This window comes from Microtus pennsylvanicus, chromosome 19 (genome assembly GCF_037038515.1).
Source record: "Microtus pennsylvanicus isolate mMicPen1 chromosome 19, mMicPen1.hap1, whole genome shotgun sequence".
Classification (NCBI taxonomy): domain Eukaryota; kingdom Metazoa; phylum Chordata; class Mammalia; order Rodentia; family Cricetidae; genus Microtus; species Microtus pennsylvanicus.
Genome location: NC_134597.1, coordinates 31,944,313 through 31,966,514, shown reverse-complemented (window position 1 = coordinate 31,966,514; position 22,202 = coordinate 31,944,313). Strand labels below are relative to the sequence as shown.

Here is a 22,202-nt window from a genome sequence, read left to right as displayed (position 1 = left end):
ACATTATAATCAGAAGAAAATGTGACGACTAACTAGCAAGCTGGACATACTAAGTGCAAGCAGGGACAAGTTATTCTTTCCCCTCAGCCACAGGAACCTCCAAGGGGATTCCGTCCTCTCCTGCTATGAACTGGAGGGGGTCCACACGGCTCCTCTGGACATGCCAGACCATCTTTGGTTCTGGAAAGTTGCAGTCTGTACCACACTAGAACACCAAACCTAACTGGATGAGATGTTTCCCTTCGCCTGCAGCCAGGAGTTCTGAACACACCAAGCTGGTCTGCTGATAAGGCTTCCTGCTGAACCAGCTCAGGCTCAGGACCAGCGGAGAGCACCCTTCGATTCTCAGCAGGGCTCCCACCTCCCACAAGGCTGCTGCAGCGGTATATTCTTTTCTACACCTGGATGAAATTCAGCTCTTCTGGGTAGCACACAGGTTTGTGATTTCTTTCTTATTCTTATCATTATTTAAAATCCCTTTTTCTAGGTATCAGTCTCAGACACTGTCAAATCAAAACACAAGCTGTCATTGTCACTGAAAACTCTGCTGTGCCGGCTGGGAGGTGTGTGGCAGAAGGGCCACGGGTCAGCGTGCTTTGTTTCCCACGGGAAGCAGAGGCCAGGTCTCCCTTGGTCATTAGAGACGGACACCGGGTGAGCGCCATTTCTAGCGACAGATTGAGAATGTTGCTTCTTTTCTTGTAGCGTTTTCTTTCTCATGGGTTTGCAAAAGCTTCTCCAGTCTCTAGCCTCTGTGGGGGGCCCTCGCTAGCTGCACGCTTGGGTTTTTGCCCCAGACCTTCATTTTCCAGCAATTCTCCCTTCTATTGGGCCATCCCATCCCTCTAAGTCCTCCCTTTGGCTGGACTCCTCCCCCCACCCACACCCCAGCAGTACTGGGAACTGGATCCAGGGTCTCATATGAATTTCTTCTTGAAAACGGTCAAATTGGCCTCCCTTCCTCAGTGAGGCACATGGAGACTCTGATAATGCCAATGATTCCACGAACAGCTGTCTTCTGCAGGCGCTGGCCCCGACTGTTCACACCAGCCACTCTGTCTTCTGCAGGCGCTGGCCCCGACTGTTCATCTGGAGACTTTTAGGACCGCGTCTGATACCAATCTCAAATCCTTCAAACTCTAGAAGGTGTGCTGGTCACATTGTCAAGTCTCTTGAAGGCCCCTCACTGGGTTTCAAGCGAAGAGGAGCTGCTGCCAGAGAATACTCTCCTGATCCATGGGGCAGCCCAGAGGTAGACGCTAGGGTCCTTCCGGACAGAGCTAACGGCTGCACGTGTCATCCAGCTCCTCCTCCCCTTACAACTCGGAAGGACACCTATTGCTTTGTTCTCAGCCTTTGGGGTCTCTGGTGAAAGCGACACAGAAGTCCCCATCTTAGTAAGTGAAGTTACCATGGTTAATCTCTCTTCCTTATGAACGCCTGTTCTTGAAGCACGTTATCAGACGGACCAGAGGTGTCACACAACAGTTTGCCTTATGAACTGGGCTGTGTGGAGATAGTTAAACAGAACTATTAACTATTTTTATATTGTATTCTTACCTGGGCATTTCAATAAAAAAATTCAGAGGATGTATAGGTTTCACATTTTATACAATTAGCTGTGCAAAGATTTCTGTCAATATAGAACACCTTTAAGTATTTGTGAAAACTTTAACATAAAAACCACTTTTCTGGCTGGGCAGTGGTGGCGCACACTTTTAATCTCAGCACTTGGGAGGCAGACAGGCGGATCTCTGTGAGTTCGAGGCCAGCCCGGTCTACAGAGTGAGTTCCAGGGAAGCCAGGACTACACAGAGAAACCCTGTCTTGAAAAACCAAAACCACCCAAACAACAACAACAACAACAAAAAATTAAACCACTTTTCTGAAGCCTGATTCAGCCGAAACAAATGAAAAGGAGGCCAGAACACAGAGGCTGGAGGAGGGACAGGCAAAAGGCCCTGCTGCAGCGTGTCCTGGCAGTCTACACTGAGGGGAGGAGGAGGCTGAACTGTGCACTCAAACTTGCCTCTGGGAACAAAGCCTCAGTCTGGCACAGCAGGAGGTCAGGCCATAGATTCCTACAGAATGCATGGCTGGGAATGAAAATAATGAAACAAAAACAAAAACAAACAAACAAAAAACAACAGAAACTGATCATCTTTGGCTTTTTTCTAGGATTTTTCTGTCACTTGAAACTCTGGGTGAGTGACAGGGTAGGGACTCTCCCACAAGTTTTTAACCTTGCACATACCATGCATATACATTAAGATTCACTCCATGTGTTACTGAAATCCTGAGCTAAAAACTTAGTTTGGAGTGGTCTTAGGTTAGTAATGTCCCTAAAGCCTGGAAGATGCAAACTCAGATATTATTTATTTATTTATTATGTATACAATAATAAATAATAAATATGTGTGTATGTCTGCAGGCCAGAAGAGGGCACCAGACCTCATTACAGATGATTGTGAGCCACCATGTGGTTGCTGGGAATTGAACTCAGGACCTTTGGAAGAGCAGGCAATGCTCTTAACCACTGAGCCATCTCTCCAGCCCCTCAGATATTCTTTTTTTTAAAAAAAAAAAACATACTTTGGGGCTGGAGAGATGCCTCTGTGGTTAAGAGCATTGCCTGCTCTTCCAGAGGACCTGGTGTGGTGTACAAACCTGTGACCTCTGTGACCCTAGAACTAAGATGGTGAATACAGAGGTAAGAGAAAGTCAGTCTCAGCTACATCTCCAAGTTCAATAAAAATCACCAACTCAAAGGTCTTGGAGCACCAAAAAAAAAAAAAAAAGAAAAAAAAAAAAGAAAAAAAAAAGAAAAAAAAAAGAAAAAGAAAAAAACCAGAGGAAGCAGGGTGTTGGTGGCACACGCCTTTAATCCCAGCGCTTGGGAGGCAGAAGCAGGCGGATCTCTGTGAGTTTGTGGAGCAAGAACCAGGACAGGCTCCAAAGCTACAGAAGGCAAAAACCAACCAACCAAACAAAAACTAAATTGGACACAAAACAGTGAAATTTGAGAGCACCAAAGCAAAGCATTAGAATGACATTATTTTCTGAACAGAAGCCCCAGAAAGGGAAGAAAAGCAACAAAATTACACTTTTCAGTAAGAAATGAAAAAATAACAATTACAGCTCAACTGTGTTTAAACACTAGACTTAGAAAGTTTAGTCCATAAAAAGCCCATCTGGAAACTTTCCTGAAATACATAATTTTATGATAAATTGGGGATATACAAATATCTTACCCTCAATATACTACTTAACAGGCACACAAAAAGGAAAAGGTAAAACATGAGTAAGAAGATGCCATTTTATACCTGTGAGGATAGGTTAGATAGCACTAAAGAAATGAAAACTCGGGGCTAGAGAGGTGGCTCATCAGTCAGGAGCACGAGCGGTTGGGCAGAGGACGTGAGCAGTTTGCAGTGCTCATGCCTACTGTAGCTCCGGCTTCAGGGCATACGGTGTCTTCTGGCTTCCATGAGTAGCTACTGCGCGTATGTGCTGCATGTATATACCAGCAGGAAAAGCACTCATACACATAAATACTTTTAAAAATACAACCACAATGAGCATGTACCCAGTGACATTCAGAGTTCTTTGAAAAATTAGTAGGGAGGAATGACAAGATTGAATAAAAGCAAAAAGATGACGTGCATAAGCAAAATGGAGTGTGAAAACTGAGAAGATATAAAGCATGACACAAATAAAGGGAGCTGTGAGTGCATGTCTAAGGATTTTCTGTGAGTGTTGCTTTATGTAAACATTAGGAAACATACTTGAAATAATTCAGTTTGTGTGTGCATATGATCTACACTCCCAAGCAACTTTATTTCATAAATAGCTTCACAAACTGCAAGCTGGGCGAGATGGTACCTCAACACGTCTGTAATCCCTGGACTGGGAGGTGAAGGTGGCTGAGTTCCAGGCCAGCCTGAGCCCATCTCATAAAACACAACTAAAATCAGAATAAGCCCCACACTTAATAAAGTCATGATGGCCACCCTGTCTAAGGTTCCAAGAACCAAAGTCCCAGACCTAGATGAGGAAACAAAGCATCACTGTGTTGATAGGTGGTCGTCACTGGGGCAAAAGCTGCAGCTCAGCGGCACAGCGCTTGCTGCGTTCCGGCCCCTGCACTCAACCCACAGAACCCCAGTTAGGTTTGGTTAGATTTCACTGGACAGTAACAGGAATACTAGAGTATGGCAGTTTAATGACAGGATACAGCTCATGCATTGAGTTCATGCGTCCTATGTGTGAGACTCTGGTTCAATCCCCAATATTACCACCATCAAAATGTTTAGCAAGTGCCGGGTATAGTGGGCATTTGGGTGTGGTGGTGCAATCCTGTAATCCAGCACTCAGGAAACTGAAACAGAAGGACTTTCTATTCAAGGCCAGATCCTGCCGCAACAGCAGTGAGGGGGAGTGAGAAAAAGGAGTGACACGTGGCAAGCGCTGGCGTGTCGGCTCAGTGGTATCTGGGCCCTATTTCTAGCACAGCAAAAAAGAAAGAAAGAAAATGAAAAAGAAAAGGGGAAAGCAGAGGACCAGGAGAAAGGAAAGGAGCCTCGCTGCACACTTGCGGCATTCAGAGGAGGAAGAAAGATGAGGGCGGGAAGAGGACAGTGCAGTATGGACAGGAATCAGTAGTAAACTGGTGAGGCAGTCTGCAGTCTCAGCAGTCAGGGGCTTGAGAAGACAGCAGAGCTCAGTCACGAGCTCTATTTTAAATACCATGCATCTTTCCTAGGATTATTTCCATTAGAAGAATTCTATCCTGCCACCCTCAAATCTAATACTTTAAAAACAAAAATAATCAAAGGACTTTAATTTTTATTTTAAGGGTACGTGGGTTTTGCCTGCATGCGTGTCTGTATAGCATGTGCCTGTCTGGTACCCAGGGAAACCAGAAGAGGGCGTGGAATATCCTGAAAGTTGCAGATGGTTATGAGTTGCCATGTGGGTGCTGGTAATTAGACCTAGACCTGGGTCCTCTGGAAGAGCAACAAGTGATCTTAAGCACTGAGCCATCTCTCCAGCCCCCTACTAATATGACTTCCTTCCTTCCTTCCCTATTATTTTCTCTACCTAACTACCCCCTTCAGCTCCTGCTTTGACATTTGACAGAGTCTGTGTGGACAAGGTTGATCTCAAACTCAAGATCCTTCTGGCTCAGCTTTTGAGAGCTAGGGTTACAAAAGTATGAAACCATGTTCGACTAGTAACATTCTTTAACACAAGTAACAAAAATCAAATAATAGAGACTAGGATATTTTCACAAACTATACTATCAATAAGTTAAACTACAATATGTAAGACCTTTACAGAGAAAAGCGTAGAGCACAGAAGGCAAAAACCATCTGAAAAAATGAACATATCACTATACCACAAAGAAATTTGTATTCTATTCTATTCTTTGTTTTGTTTTTCAAGACAGGGTTTCTCTGTGTAGCTCTGGGGCCTGTCCTGGAACTCAGTCTCTAGACCAGGTTGGCCTTGAACTCACAAAGATCTGCCAGTCTCTGCCCCCGAGTGCTGGGATTAAAGAAGACTTGGCCTGTATTCTATTCTTTTTTTTTTTTTAAATATTTATTTATTTATTAGGTATACATTATTCTGTTTGCTTGTATGCCTGCAGGCCAGAAGAGGGCACCAGACCTCATTCCAGATGGTTGTGAGCCACCATGTGGTTGCTGGGAATTGAACTCAGGACCTTTGGAAGAGCAGGCAATGCTCTTAACCACTGAGCCATCTCTCCAGCCCCCTGTATTCTATTCTTAAACCACTTTATAAATTTAATTCTATCTAAGTAAAAATTCCAACTTTGTAGTAGTTTGAATGAGAATGGCCTCTATAGGGTCATATATTTCAATGCTAGGTCCCTTGTTGGCAAAACCATTTTGGGGAAGATTAGGAGGTGGTCTTGTTGAAGGCGTCACTTGGGGTGGGCTTTGAGGTTTTAAAAATCAACACCAGGCCCAGTTCTCTCTCTCTGCCCTATGCCTGTGGATCAGATGAGAGCTCTCAGCTACTGCTCCAGTGTCGTGTCTGCTTGTTCCCTGCCATGATGAAATGGATTAAGCCTCTGAAACTTCAAGAAAGTCCCCAATTAAATGCTTTAAAAGTTGCCTTGGTCATAGTGTCTCTTCATAGCAACAGAAAAGTAACTAAGGAAAGTTTAATTTAAAAAAAATGTGCCTGCATGTTTATTTGTGCACCATGTATGTGCCTGTTCCCCAACGAGGCCAGAGGACACTGGATGCCCCAGGACTGGAGTTACAGATGGTTACGAACTGTCAAGTGCGTGTTGAAAATCCCACCCAGGTTGTCTGGAGGAGAAGCCAGTGCTCTGAACTCCTAAGCCAACTCTCTACCCCATTCAGTTTAATTTTTTTAATACAATGTGATTTTTTTTTCCTTTTATTTTGGAAAGGGTCTCATACTGTATACCTCTATCTTGGAACTTGATATTTAGATCAGGTTGACTTTGAACTCAAAGAGATCCACCTGCCTCTGTCACTAGAGTGCTGGGATTAAAGGAATGTGCTACCCATACCAAGCACAATGTGAAATTTTTTAAAAATATAAGATTTCTACACTTTTATGCAAGTAAGGTTTTGCTTCCATGTATGTCTGTGTACCATGTGCATGCCTAGTGCCCACCAAGGTGGATACCCTGGAGCCAGAGTTATGTATGGTTGTTAGCTGCCATGTGGGTCCAGATGCATGAAGAGGTGTTCCTAACTACCAAGCAACTTCTCCAGCCCCACACAATGTGAAATTTATATGACAATAAAAATCTAGCTGGGCAGTGGTGGTGCACACCTTTAATCTCAGCACTCAGGAGGCAGAGGCAGGTGGATCTCTGTGAGTTCAAAGCCAGTCTGGTCTACAAGAGCTAGTTCCAGCTAGGGCTGTGACACAGAAACCTCGTCTCAAAAAACAAAACAGACAAGAAAAAAAAATCACAACCCAGGTGGGCTGTGGACAACTGGGGACTCAATGGAAAGCATGCTCTAAGTCCCCAGGAATGGCAAGCAGTATGGCGCTGGTGCAGACGTACCTAGTCCCACCGGGCTTCATATTCTCAGAGCTCAGAAGCAGGCCCTTCTGTACAGGAGAACTGGACAGAGGGTAAAACTGGCACTACACATTGATGGGGCAGGATTACTAGGTGGTCTGCAGGAAATGCATTAGTAAACAAAACCGACAAATGAGTGACAGAAGAGAAAATAAAGGTAAGCTTCATCTTCAAGGAGAAAGTTTGTGGTCTAGAATAGGAAGCATGTTAGAAGCAACCCCTGAAAACACCTAAATATTCTCACTCAACTCCAGCCCCATCCTTTGTGACCAGGTTTCATTATGTAGCTTAGGCTGGTCTCAAACTCATAATTCTCCTGCTTTGGCCTCCTGTATGTGTGCTGCAATACTTGCTAAATTCGACTATTAAAAACCAAGGATTTCTGTTCAGTAAAGGACGCCATACACGAAGCTAAAAGACAGGGAATGAATAAAATATGACATCTAAGACTGACAAGAGAATAGTATCTACAATGAAGACAAAACGTACAATTGACCATATTGGCAAAGATGAGCAAGTAATTCCCAGAAAGAGAGACGACCTGCAGCTTTTGTTGTTTTGTTTTGCTGAGGTAATAAGGAATTAAGGGCGAACTAGGGTATCCACCTCTAGGGAATGAGTTTAGAGTGGGATAGGATCCACACTCAGGAAAAACGATGCGACAGACCTCAGAAGCACACGAGTAGACAGAACAGTGCAGACTAACCCAACAGACAAGGCAGGAGACATTTATAGCACAGCATCAATTGTATACATTAAATCTGTGCGCACGCAAAGCAATGCTACTTACCAAGATTTATGCACAAGGGAACATGTCAAAAAAGGGACAGGTGCTTATATGATGGGGCAGTACTGGGTGAGGGATGAAAGGACGGCAGGACAGAGTGCATAATCAGGAAAGAGAATGCTTTTGGACTGACACATTATAAGCCATAAATGCTTACATACAGTTCGGAACTGCAGTAGCCAACGGGCTATGAAGAAGGTCAGAGGCCAGCAGAAAGCAGGCTACCTGTGAAGAGGTGGACTTTAGTGACCACTAGATAAAGCTTCACCTGCACCAGGTGGCTTCTGAAAGTCTGCTCAGCTACACAAGATCCCCCTTTCTTTCTAAGTTAGGAGTTTCTGACACCTGCCATAAAAGCATTTTAGCTGGGTTTCTTCCATACCTGGGTGCTAAGCAGTGATCAAGATTTTTGTAAGGTTATTACACTTCTGTTTCGGAGGGACAGGAAAGAGGAAGCATGCGCTGAGAAGCAGACAGAATGACTGCAGTAGCTGCCATTAGTATGTACTAGGCACTCGGCTAGGTGCTCTCCACGTCTAACCCGACCATTCTCATGGCGGGGCAGGGAGAACACATCTTCAGCCAGAGTTTCCTAGTGGAGCCATGTGAACCCGTCTGTCTAATGACAACTTGTTCTCCTTCACATATGCCACCCTACCAGTAAGAACATTAGTGGGGAGGCAGTGAAGGCGCACATGCCAGGACACAAGAGCGGTAAACACACACAGAAAAGGACAAGCTATGTCAAGGCGCATGTGAATGACACACAAGTTTTTGAGATGACAAAACATACTAATATATATACACACACACACACACACACACACCTAGACAAGAGGCAACTTTCATTGTACTTGGGAAAACACAGGGTTTCCCCTACTACTCTTACTCTTTTTGATATCAAAACCAAACAAAAAACCATGCTATGTAGTGTTAATCTGATTTATACAGCCAGTCTTACTATGTTAGACTGTATTCCTACACTATTGCTGTAACGCTAGAAACATAGACACAAATCTCTACACAGTCACCCCTAGAATATGTAAAAGCAAAGTACCTTCGTCGACAATTTGTTAAATCTGACTTGAAACTCCATCTTGACCCTTTCCTAAGTCGCTTTCCATTTTGTTGCTTCTATGTTGTAAGATAAAACCCGCATAGTTTTTCTTCCTTTTGAGTCAGGGTCACACTATATAGTTCAGGCTGGCCTGAAACTACAGATGTAGACCAAGATGGTCCCAAACTCAGCATCTTTAATCCTCTGTTGGTGTTAGAAGCTTACCCTAACACACTTATTTTTCCAGTCTAGTAATACTTCTTTCTATGTCTCCACCTGGTCTCCATTCAGGTCCACATGACAGAATTGGTCTAACCCACTTATTTCTTGCTCTCTAAACTATTAGCTTATTTGGAAACCCTTTAGTTCTTTGGATGACTTTCTTCATAAAGTTTTCTGAGTTTCATTTTTATATACAGAATAAATGATGAAACAAGATTATGCCAGAAACAATAGCACACAGCTGTAACCTAGCATTAAGGAGTTTGAGGTAGGCCGATTGCAAGTTCAAGGCTAGTGTAGGCCACAAAGAGAAACCATGCCAAAAAAAAATAGTGCATACAAATAATAGCAAAGCTATTACTTAGTTATTGCTTTGTGGAAGACAGTGTGTCAAACCAACAATGGATTTTTAAAGCACATTTTATTTAGAGAGTGAGTGTGTGGGAATGCAGAGGATAACTTTCAGGAGGTTGGTTCTCACCTTCCATCATGTGGGCGAAGGATCACACTCGAGCCATTAGGCTTGGCAGCAGGCATCTTTACTCACTGAGCCACCTCGCTGACCCACTAACAGATCTTTTAAATACCTTGACTGATGACAATGGCATCTGTAGGGGCCCAGAGAGATGGCTCAGTGCCTAAGAGCACATTCATTCCTCTTCCAGAGGACCCAAATTCAACTCGCAGCACCTACATCACATGGCCCACAATTGCCTATAACTTCGGCTACAGAGGATACAACACTCTTTTGGCCTTCATGGGCACTTACATGCACACTCATATACCCACAAGTGGACACACATACGTAAGCAAGAATAAACTCCTAGAATAATATGCAATGGTGCCTTTAATACATCAAAGTTATACACTGACAAAAGATGACGTCATTGAGTAATTATGTCAATTTTTCCTCTGTGTAACAATCCTGGCTGTTCTAGAACTTGCTTTGTAGACCAGGCTGCACTCACACTCAAGAGATCCACCTGCCTGCCTCCCGAGTGCTGCCAGCCACAACCGCCTGGCATGTCTAATTACTAACTCAGGTATTTTGGAGGTCTGGGGAGGCATTAAAAAGTGCTTCCAAGGCGGAAGCTAATTGGTACTTCAAAGTCGTTGGTGCTATTTGAAATCTTAGAAGTCCTTTTCATCTTCAAGAAACCAAAAATGAAAACAAGCATTCAAACCACTATTCTTATTGGGGGGGGGTGTCTATGTCCCTGTCTATTTTTTCTATGCGTTGTTACATATCATTCAACACACACCACGCTGTTGCCTACAGGAAGGACTCTCCCATCTGCCCTTCTCAGCTACCCAAATGGACATCCCAGCACATCTATTTGCCCCTTCTTCCTGACTACCAATTCCTGACCTGTCCTTGGAGGTCCACCTAAAGCTTTCTCTACTCCTCGGAGTCTTCCCGTTGCTCTAAAACAGAACTCAAATGTCCATTGGCAAGGGAGCACATTTTTGTACACAAAGTTTGAATAATTCTTGACAACTGTATGTTGTCAAGTGATTGCAAACTGTTTAGGAACACAATGAGCAAGCTGTGCCCTTCCATTGCCCATGGTGCCCAGGTACAGTATAATACAGAGTCTCAACCCCTGCTGACGGTGGAGCATTTAAACCCAAATTAGCGTAGTAAAACAAGAGACACAGGAGTAATATTTACAGTCCTCTTTATTTAATACAACACACATAACATATACAAAAGGAAAAAAGCCCACTCATGTAAAAGGTCCTGTCACAAAGGATAGACAGGAAACATCTATTCTGAATCAAATAAGGCTCTTATTTCAAAATGGGTTTGCTAGTTACACTTGGAATATGAACAGGGCTGCTGCAAAGTAAGATGAACAGAGTCCCTGCACTGAAGGAGTGTATCATGGGCCAGGCCGGCAAGTTCACGCTTAGGAATGTTCTCGCATGTCCCAAATTCATCAGGGGTCTTATGAAATGTGCGGTTCTTTTGTTGCTGTTGTTTTTTTAAACCTGCCCTTTTTTTTTTTCTTAGAAAAGTTGAGTTCTAAAACCAGGAATCAGGGAAGGGTGGAAACTTTCGTACCCAAGTTTAAAGGGTGCCGGAACTAGATCAAGATCGCAACAGCAAGACGGCTGTGGAGAAGAGCTTAGATTCTAATTACTTCCAATTTACTAGTACTGCGCAGACAGACCACTGGAAAGGCAGGATGGACATCCTCCTTGCTCAGTGCAGGGTCAGCAGCAGCAGTTTGTCCATATTCCTGCTAAGCTTAACTAGAAATTCAACAAGCACCAATTTGTCTTAAAAGAGCCTTATGCACGCACACTCGCACATACAGACAAACACATACATGTCATCACCATCCCCTTTTATTAAATTTATTTATTTATTTACTAAAATAATACAAAAAAAGGGAGACAGGTATATTTACAAAACTCCATGGCTGGTACAGTACATAATTTTTAAGACACACTAAATGCTACAATCTTTCAGGTCCTGAGATTATTACAAATACCAACTCAAAGCTTGCGTTCAGGTCCAGTTTTTAGAGGAAAAAAAAAGTCTCAAAGTATTAAGTCACACACTTATTTGAAATACAGCATATAATCCTTCAAGTTAGCAAAAAAAAACCTTCCTAAGAGTAGATGCAACACAGTAATTGGGGCATCTCCCCTAAAGGACCATGGACTCCTCAGGCTCCTTTGTGGGAGGGGCTTGCAAACAAGATAGCATCTGTGCAGGGTGGAGCTGCCGAAAGGGGAGGGACTGTTTCCCTGGTGGGAGCAGCTCTGCAGAGTGGACATTCAGGAATAAATAACTGTTTTTCCTTCGCTACTAAAGAAAAGTCTCCCCTTTCTAAATTTTAACGAGGATTGGAAATGTGTGTTTCAGCAGACTAAAATTCAGACTCTTGTTTTCCAGTTATAGCAAATAGGTCTGCAATCCCATGGTAGTTCTTGCATTCATAAACAAACCTTGCTCACAAGCAAAGAGAGAAAACACCCGACTCTTAGCCACCTTGGTTATACTTTATTTCATTATTTGGAGCACAAAATTTTCACCAGATAGAGACTTCTTTTCCTCTCCTTAAAGTTTGATACTGTTTAACAAGAGGAAGCTTGGGGAGGCTCAAATGAAGGCACTCTCCTCCAAGAATGGTTTAGTACTCCAATATTTCCTAGAATAAGACAGTTCTTCAATTTCAGTTGACAACAGGTCACTGCAAAGCTTGGCTCTCTTCTCTGGTGCTAACTATGAATTAGAGGAGGCTGTGTGGGAGAAGGCCCTTGCTGAGCACATGTCAAAAAGGTATGTATAATCTATTATGAAGGCAGAGCTGAAACATCAAGAAAGCTGTTCCAAAGTTAGCTCAACTTTCTATTTAAAAGAAATACTTTTGTCAACTGATAAAAATTTATTTCCCTTTTTATGTTTCTAGCTAAAACTGGGCAAATCCTTGGTAATTTTGCCAGTGTGGGAGAAAAGACAATTTTCTGACAGGGCATAATGTTTCTGCAAACAGTAGAGGTAAGCAAGAAAGGAGGAAAGTCTATGGCTCTAAGTACAGAAAACACAATATGGTTGTGAACTTTTAAGCACAAGTTGTCACACAGGCAGACAATGGCTTCTCTTAGTTGTTGATTCCTAAATGTACTTTGAAGACAGATGGAGCCACTGACTTTCACATTCCCTCAGGGAAGCCATTTTATCTGACATCAGTCAGAGCTCTACCACCAAGCACTCACCAGTCAGACTCACGGTAAACCAGAATTATGTAACTGTAGCAACGTGGGGGCAAATGATAGTTTTCCAAGGAACTTAAAACTGGGACTAAGGATTTAAAGGTCGGCTTGGCTCAGATAGACCTTAGCAAAAGAGCTCTGTTCTAGGGGAGGCATGGAAATAAGGCAGGCTGTTATGAGCCCTAATGAAGACTGTATTTCCTCTGATGAAACTTGAAAGGTACTGGTATTATGTAAAAATGAGACCTATTTATTGTTATTATGGACCTGGACCTCCAGGCTTTGCAAATGCTGGACAAGAGCTCTACCACTGAGCTACACCCTCAGCCTAGGAGATCTAATTTTTTTTTAATATAAATGAGAAGAGGAAAATATTCCAATCATCAGTAATCCCCAAGTTCTGGACTATATACAAAACCTTAATTGTACTACTGAGACTTCAAAATGTGTTCCTGACCAGTTTGGATAGCAGTGTTAAAGTATACAAAGTTTGAATACCAACTGCTATGAAATGGAAATACATAGGAAACACAGAGAAGCAGAATCATCACAACACAAGGGGATCACAAATAAACACCTTAAAGCAAATGGTGTGTGCATGAGAAAAGTGTCATTTAGCATCAGGTTGTTGAAGGCATTTCCACTAAACTCAAGATAACCTATGCTTGTGCCCTCTGCTAAGATGCAAACTGTCCACTTATACTATCTTTGTGTTGGAGCACAAAGAGCAGACAGAAAAGTGGCGGGCAAGAGGATGTGGAAACAATCTGCCCTTCCTCCTTAGATCTAACCCAAGCAACTTATACTGTAGTGGAACAAGTGGCTAACTTAAGAGCTCAACACCAAAGGCAAGAATAAAGACCAAAAGAAACGAAGAACTCGACATTAATATTTGAAGCTCTTTTCAATCAGTCTTAGCCATCTTTTCAGCTCTGTCAACCAAACACTGAACTTCTCAACAACACACTGGGGACTTCATAAAAGCACAAACATGCTCCACGACACTAACTCCAGGTCTGCACAGGTAAAAGGGTCTTCAGCTAGCTTTTTATGTAAAGTTCACATTTTAGGACAGATGAACACAGACAATGCATCTATTTTAGACTGCTGTTATTCTTCCCCAGAGGAAACACACACACATTCGACAAACCCCCTAAACCTTATTACTTTGGGTTGAAATCTTAACATTTTTTATTGAAGAAGGAACAAGAAGGAAATGCAGAAAATAGAGTATGTTTATCTGCATAGTTGATACTTAAAGGTTATGAACTAAGGCCTTATCTGGAGGAGAAAAAAAAAATCAATAAAAATGCCAAAAGGGACTTTAGAAAAACAATAACAAACACCTAGGGCTTAGAGACTGACCAGGTCCAAGCCAGTTCTGGGGTCAGCCCAGATGTGCTAGCTGCTTAGGCCCAGTGCTTTCTCCTAACTCGCTTGAGCTGTAACTGTTCCTCGACACAATACCCGGGTCTCTCTGCTGTAATTTAAACTCCCTCACACTCACTCTCTCTTACACACTATTTAGCCCCAGCAAAAACTGCAGCATCCATTTGTTCCTTTGTTTTAAAGAGAAACGTTTTATGTATTATTACTTAGTATGCACTAATAGAAGGTGAGATAAAATGATCTTAATCTCCTCCCAGGAGCTAGGGAAATCATGTTTCCTTCTACTCTGACCATCCCTACCTCTGTTCCTGGTAGGAAATAAATCCTGTCTTCTTTCTCCCATTTTCCTACAATCTGAGCAGCTGATGGCTCCGACTTGCTTATGGGCTGAAGAAGCATGAACTGCAAAGTTAAAAGTACACATAGCTCCCTCCCCCAGGGCAAAGCTGGATAAACCTACAGAAACAGGAGCAGTGTGTAGGGTCTGATTTACTGTTAGAAACGCAAAACCTTAGTTTCCACCACCAAGCAGGTACTACAAGTAAAGTAAATTCAGAAGGTGGAGGAGGGAGCTATAACCTGCCAGGATCGTTTATCTGTAAACCAGACTATCTTGAAAATATCACACGAGGTAATAACATCATAAAAGCTTAAAACAATCAATTGGTAGTTAAGAAACTTGGTGTCATCCCCTTTGATTTAACCTGAAACTAGTAATTCTACCACACTATAAATATGGTATGTTTAAATATCAAATATGCATCTAAATTAAAATTCCAATGATTTTTTTAAACATAAAGACCATAGGGTGCTCTTTATATCCATTTTAAGGAAAACATTTGCTTTTCAACCTCTGCAGCAAGATAATACTATTAATTATATAGGATGTTCTAGAAAAACTCAAAATATTTTTGAAATAGTAAAGTCTCTGATATCCCTGGGAGGTAGGCAATTATTATTATACCCAATTTTCTCATGGGTAATCTGAGGCACAAAGGTTAAATGACATCCCCCTAGATAAAGTTGTTTAGGAGTTAATACTCACTACTGATCCTAGCTGCCAGACAACAGCTCTGCTACCAGGAGCTTCTTTTTTTTAGCCACAAGTCTCCTTTTCCAATTAAAATTTTACTTACATGGGGTACTTTGTAGATATATTTGTACTGTTTATAGAGAATTGGTTCAATTTAGTCTTTTTCAACATGTCACATCTAAAATAAATAAATAAATCTTAGATTCTGGAAGTTATGTTATTTTGTTCAAGAAAGATATTTAAATAATCACAAAATCAGATCAAAATCTAATCATCTGGAAAATAAAGAGATTAAAAATCTCAAGTATGTTGCAGATTATAAGTGTTTTTTCACTATCTAAATTCTAAGCTTACTGAAGTTTTAAAAGGTATTCAGCTATATAATTTCTTAAAGATCATTTTCCAGAAGAAAACACCTTTTAATATTGACATGAGTGCTAACTTCCTTCAAAGTGTATTCAGATACCACTGCATGGTTCTAGCTCTAGCCACCCATGTGTTTGTCTGCATAGGGCACCATCTCAGATTGGCCCACAAGATGCTCTTATTATTCTGATGCTTCCTTACACACTACATCTGCCGAATTTGAAGGGTAGAGAGAAGTGGATTACATCCAGAAAAAGTCAACGAGTCCACCGAGTTTATTATGCTCGCAATAACCAACACATATATGCTATATATATATATATTATCCTATACACACACACACACACACACACACACACACACACACACACACACACACACACATTAACTTCTACAGATATTCAGAAGGGGAAGCCAGCATCATGTGCAAAGACTACTTCCCAATCTGCCCATCTGAATCAACTCAAACCAATGGAACAAACAGGGCAGAAGTTCTGCAATGTCAAAAGGGCAGTGCTTAGAAAGATTGCCACGAACAGCTGTTCCTGGTTTTAGACACACACTGTGCATCTCGTACTTGTGTCCACACATACAAAGCAGAAGGAAGAGTATTATAACATGATATGATCTTGGCAAGTCTGAGATTCTTTCTCCTGAATCCCTTGACTTTATCAATATGTATTTGAGGGTGTCTGAAAAGTTTCAAAAGAGGGGAGAAAAACAAAGAAATAAAAGGCACTTAACAAAGACAAAGGCCTGAACTGAGCATGGTTTAGAGTATATAAGCATTTTTACCAGAGATAAGAAATTATTTACAAGGAGTTAAACTTTTCCCTTAAAACTTTATAAAATAAAATTGCATAACATGTTTGTGATCATTTATCTACTACTGTACTTTTTTTCTGCTTTGTTTTTACAAAACCAAAAGCACCCCCAAAGCAAAAACAAAAAGTCACACATGTACAACTAAAAGTCAAAGTGCCCCTTCAGAGAACATCAGGTCAGCAGAAGTACTCGTGCTGAAGCACAGGACAGTTCTCAAGTTTGGCCTGCAGTATAGACTTTTGTCATTATTCTATTTTCAATTTGAAAAATTAAACAAAACAAAATCCAACAAACAAAGGAAACAAATTCAAAACCTAGATAATAATAACAATACAAGGACCAGTGTGCTTTTGTAGTACACTCTTAAAATAAAGTACCCTAGTTCTACACTGGGAGCAAAGCACATGACAAAATCTCCTACAAACAGAGAAGTTAAAGTCAACCAACACAGGCAAATTCATTTCCAAATGTAGCAGCAAGTAGGACAGATAAGTTCTAGAGACGATCCCAAAGGACAGAGTTCTTATAACCAATGGCAGTTGCAATAACAGTAGAATTTTCATTTCAGAAAGTCTTGAGCCAAGTAGAGGTGGAAAGGGTTGTGGGAGAGGGCATCTGGAGGAGAGAGAATAGGAGTGCCTGCCCTTTCCATCTCTGCATAGTAAACAATTTAGATCTGCTTTGGGAAAAAATATCCTGGGTTAAGATCAGTTCCAATAAGCTGTTTCCAAGCAGGTGTCAAACCCACAGTTTTCAAACGGGTATATGCCCGGTTCTTCCCCCAGTGTTGGGACCCAAATAAGCCTTATTCAGCATCTATGACACAAAACGATATAATTTGGGCTAATAACATCCATCAAAGGGGTGGTGGGCATGAAAGAATGTGCTAATTAAATCTTCCTGATTTCTTCAAAGTATAAGGACTTTCTTACTATGGATTAAAACTTGGCTTCTTTCCCCCCAAATCTTTTCTCCAGATTGTTTTAAAATCATGATTTCCCACTCTGTTCTCAGAAGCATGAGAAGAATTATAATTTAACTTTAATAGAAATTATTGCTTGCATTTATTTTGGAGGCTCTCAATGAGCTTGACACTTTGCTCCCAAACAGTCTCCAACTGAGGTTCAGCACTGCTGTCCGAGGACAGCTCTGCTGACTGTTATTGCTTGTGAATACTGAGGATCACCTTGTATGTACAGTAACAGCTTATACATCAGTGAAGGCAATTTCAAATATAAGACAGTTGGAAACAAATAGCTTAATCTTCCTGAATCAAGTACCCCATGAGTGGGTCAAGTGTGCTGATTTACCTCTGCATTTGGATCTTGCTAATGCTCTTTAGCGATACACACTGCTCTACAGATATCCTTTCCAGTTATTCACCATTTAAAAATAACATAATTTGACTTTAAGTGCAAAAATACAGTATGAGTCGCAAGTCTCTGTTAAAAAATAACCAACTTATACGCTTGTTTTTAGTAATAAAAACTGTAAAGACAGGTAACCATAAAGTATGGAGACCATTTTCAATGTTATGATATAGAAAGAAATGTATTTACATGTAGAAAGGACTCTGATTTATCTGTATAACATGAGAGGGTTGCTGAAGTGGGGATCTCTCAGCAGTCCTTAGGGAATCAAGACTGACAGGAACAGAATATACTTTACATCTTATATTCTTAGAGCCCAGGGCTTCAGGGAATTTTATAAAAAGACACAGGAAAAAGAATTACTAATTTTGTTTTCTAAAGATGGCAAAGAACCATCAGAGCCTTCATATAGTATGGTTCAGAAGTGATGGATTTAAGAAACTACAATTATCATTATTGACTTTTAATAGCATTTGATTTATATGAATGGGTGTGTCTATGTAAACACACAAACACACAGGTATCAGCAGGAAGAGACTAAACGCACTGACTTCTCCTTGGTAGAGGAAGTGAAGCCAAAGGCCGCCTTCCTAAGCACACCTCCAGCACAGCAGCCCAGGCAGTATTAGCAGGCATGTCTGTAAAGAAGTCACCCGGTACTATAGTAAGCCAAGAGCTGAGCAAGTTCCTCTAAGAGACCTTTCAAATGAAACTTAGCATGTTAAGTTCAAGTCAAAGCTCTCTTCAACGTCCCTGTATCTTTCCAAAATATCTACTGGGCTCATGTAGCATCTGTATTTGTTTTACTGATAAACTAAATTACTATAGTCAAGAAATTATACCAATGATTTCTTTTCTTTTTTGAGACAGGGTCTCATTGTTAGCCCAGTTCAGATTAGCCTGGGACTCACTGACATATACTCCAGGCTGGCCTCAAACCTGAGATCCTCCTGCCTCAGCCTCCTGAGTATTGGGATTACAAGCACTGGGCAGCACACCAAGCTTCAATGGTTCTTCTGAACAATCATTTTCCCTTACTGTAACAAGTTCTTGGAACTAAAGTTTTACATTATTTATTCATCGACTTTTGGCTATGAAGCATGCCAATGTGACTTAAGTCAAATTATAGCCATTAAAAATCCGAGTAGATCTGTGGTTGGTTATTATAGTCCTAGATGCTTCTTGGGACTTCTGCTTATTAAAGGAAAATTGGGCCTGGTTAACACTCTTAATCTGTATAAACTTAATCGTACATGGTAACATGTAATGAGAATATAAAAGCAACCTTGTTATTACCAGGCTAGTCTGTCATCATATAGAAACGAATCTGTCATCATATATAGACTAAAGTTACATCACTTAGAGCTACTCTTAGACAGTTTGAAAATACTTAGAAGTTTAAAATTCAGGGGACACCACAATGTAATTGAGGCAAAAATAAAAGTTTCCAAATAGAATTGTATGTTTTCCCCTTTACACCCTTCATTGTCTCTATTCACATACAGAAACCAGAATTAAAGAATCTTAATTATCTGTAGGTTTACTTGAATATCAGCATTCTAAGTAAATTCTAGTAAAACTTTAAGATTCCAAATGCTTGAAACATTTTTACTGCACTGGATATAGGGCATAAAGTCTCACTGTGATAGAAATAAAAGGTGATCCCTTGTGCACATCAGTACTCTTACTGGGGTTCGTCCCTTTAAAACAGTGTACTATTATGCATATGCTACTTAGCTGGCCCACAAAGAAACAGATGCTGTGCACACTGTTTATATCAACAGCTCTAATCACCTAAAGTACCACTAGTAAAGAGCACTGTGCAGTGAGGGAACTGGGCATCTGCAGTTCTTGGCAGGCTACAAAGGAGATGAGCAGCAAAGCAGCAGCCCAACAGCAAAGACCCCATGATCAAGAGGAAAAGTGAGCACTCACTTCTGCGCACCAGCAGTAGAAATAAATACTAACCAGTCCAGACCGGACGACAGTCAGCTGCACAGAGGAGTTCAGTACCTACTCTGGAAGGAGGATGAAACAGACCCTTTCACAAAAAGGGTCTACATTTTGTCTGTTAAGAGCAACAGGCTCACTTTCCTTACTTTAAAAACCTAAAAGATATAGTAATATATATCGCTGTGCTACAGCAACTTTGCTGAAGCATTTTCAGTCTACTGACTTACACTGTGAACTGCTACATACTGGAGAAGATTCAAGTTTGCTCAGGACATTTGAGGGTACAGTACTCTTGGGCTACTGTCTGGAGAGCATCATGCAACTGACTGTAGCAAATCTGTCCACTACATAGACATGACTGATTCTCCTCAAACTGGGTTAATTCTACTTTTTAGTTGCTTTTATTATGCACTTTTATGTAGAGTGTTCAGATCCAACCCCCAGGATGGATGGCCATTTACCCAAATCCTCTCAACTTCCTTCTTTCTCCCCCCAGGGTAAAAAAAAAAATCAAATTGATACTTCTGTGGGTTTGACAGCTGAGTCTCTTTTAAAGTTCCTATGGGAACTTTGAGACCAAAGGTCACTAACTTTCCACAAAAGCACTTCTTCCTCCTGCACCTGGCTTTGCTCAAGTAACATTTTCTTTCCTTTTCCTCCTCACCACAGTGCTTGGGACAAGAATGTAAACATCGACAGAAACAGCAGCCCTGTGACCACATAAGACTTTCCCATCAGGTAGGTCCCATCAGCCAGTCAAATGATTCCTCTCTTGATTGCTGGGAAGTCACTGAGATTTCCGTGGTAACTTAGTGTCCCCTTTACTTTGGCCTCCATCTGAGAAAATAAACAAATTGATATGGTTTGGCATATTGTAAAAAAGAAAAAAAGGAAAAAGAAAAAGCAGAAGAATCAGTTTATTGTGAATTACATTTCTAAAAAGATAACCTTTATCTCACATGATGATGGCATTATAGAAGTTGATTACACATACGATGTAGAAACTCAGTGACTGAAAACTATATAAAAACTATTCCAGCAGGTGTTTACCATTTATTTACCTCATAACCTTGTCCAATGCTGGATTACAGAGAAACCAGATCACACAATGCCCACCTTCAAGGGACCCACCACATCTTTTGATTTCTTTGGAAGCCTAGGTCAATTTTATTTTCTTGTAAGTGAAATTGAAGTTATTTGCCATAATAACATGACATCTGGTAATTCCCAAGCATTGTGAACATATCACATTGGTAGTAAAGAAAGTCCAGCTACGTCTCTGTGCAGGTCCTAGCCTTGAGGTACAGGATGTGAGACTGCTGCTGGGGCTGGGCAGCTTAGTTTCCATATCTACTAATGCTACTGTCCTTCACTGTTTACAGAAAATATGGACCCACTCCATGTGATCCTCAGCCAAATAGTTCTAAAATAACTGGTAGGAGAGAAAAAGGGGTTACCCAGGCAAGAGTAGGACCCATTGACCCAGAGGGCCAACAGAATAGAAAGTCTCCATAAGTGCAGAACCCTAGTAAGGAAAAGAAAGACTCAACGACAAGCCAGGCCTGAGAGATAACAACAAGGGAAGGAAACTCTTCAAAGGAAGAGGAATGAGTAGGGATCATAAGTCACATGGCCAGATTCACTCATATCCAAGAATCTTAGAAAACATTTAAAAAAAATTAAAACACTGTCCTTAGAAGAAAAACTATATCAATGTTAGTGATTATTATAAAGTAACTTTGGTTAATTATTGAAATAAAACAATTCTATCAACTAGACTGAAATTCTTTAAACGAGCGTTTAGTGTAGCATGGCCCATGGTGAAATCTGGCCCATCATCTGTTTTTGTTAATAGAGTTTTATTGGAATCCAGCTTTACTTGCTTGTTTATAAATTATTTGTGGCTATTTTACATGACAATGATTTAAGTAGTTGTAAAAAAAAAGACTAAATGACTTTAACAACTGCAGACCACAAATATTTATTATTTGTGCCACTCACGCTTGGTGGCACACAGCACATAGTGAGTTCAAGGCAAGAATGATCTATAAAGCAAGTTCCCGGGCAGCCAAGTCTACACAGAGAGACCCTGTCTCTGAAAACAAAAGCAAAGACAACCTTTTTTGACCTCTGTTTACCAGCTGAGACTCTTTCAATCAGTTACTGTTATTAGATCCCATAGGACAGCTATGAGACCTTTTTTATCTTCAGTGTGGGGTGAGAGAAGTGATGGTGAAGTTTTTCAAACTGGCAGCTCTACAACTGGAAATCCAAAAAGTTTTAAGGCCTTACATCCAATTTTTTTTTTTTTTCGAGACAGGGTTTCTCCGTAGCCTTTGGTTCCTGTCCTGGAACTAGCTCTTGTAGACCAGGCTGGCCTC

The 22,202-nt window shown here is 41.1% G+C and overlaps 1 protein-coding gene across 7 annotated transcripts in view; it reads right to left on the bottom strand.

The window, feature by feature from the left end:
- Positions 1–252: 252 nt before the first annotated feature.
- Positions 253–22,202, bottom strand: part of Ubn2 (ubinuclein 2) — a 74,941-nt gene continuing 52,991 nt past the window's right edge. For 6 of the 7 annotated variants that reach the window (XM_075953534.1, XM_075953537.1, XM_075953536.1 and 3 more), the window contains one exon: positions 10,822–20,658. In XM_075953534.1, coding sequence (XP_075809649.1) covers positions 20,609–20,658 — 50 coding nt within the window. In that variant the 3' untranslated portion in view covers positions 10,822–20,608. Of the gene's footprint in view, positions 1,507–10,821; positions 20,659–22,202 lie in introns of those variants that run through there. The other variant, XM_075953539.1, reaches the window with a different exon arrangement.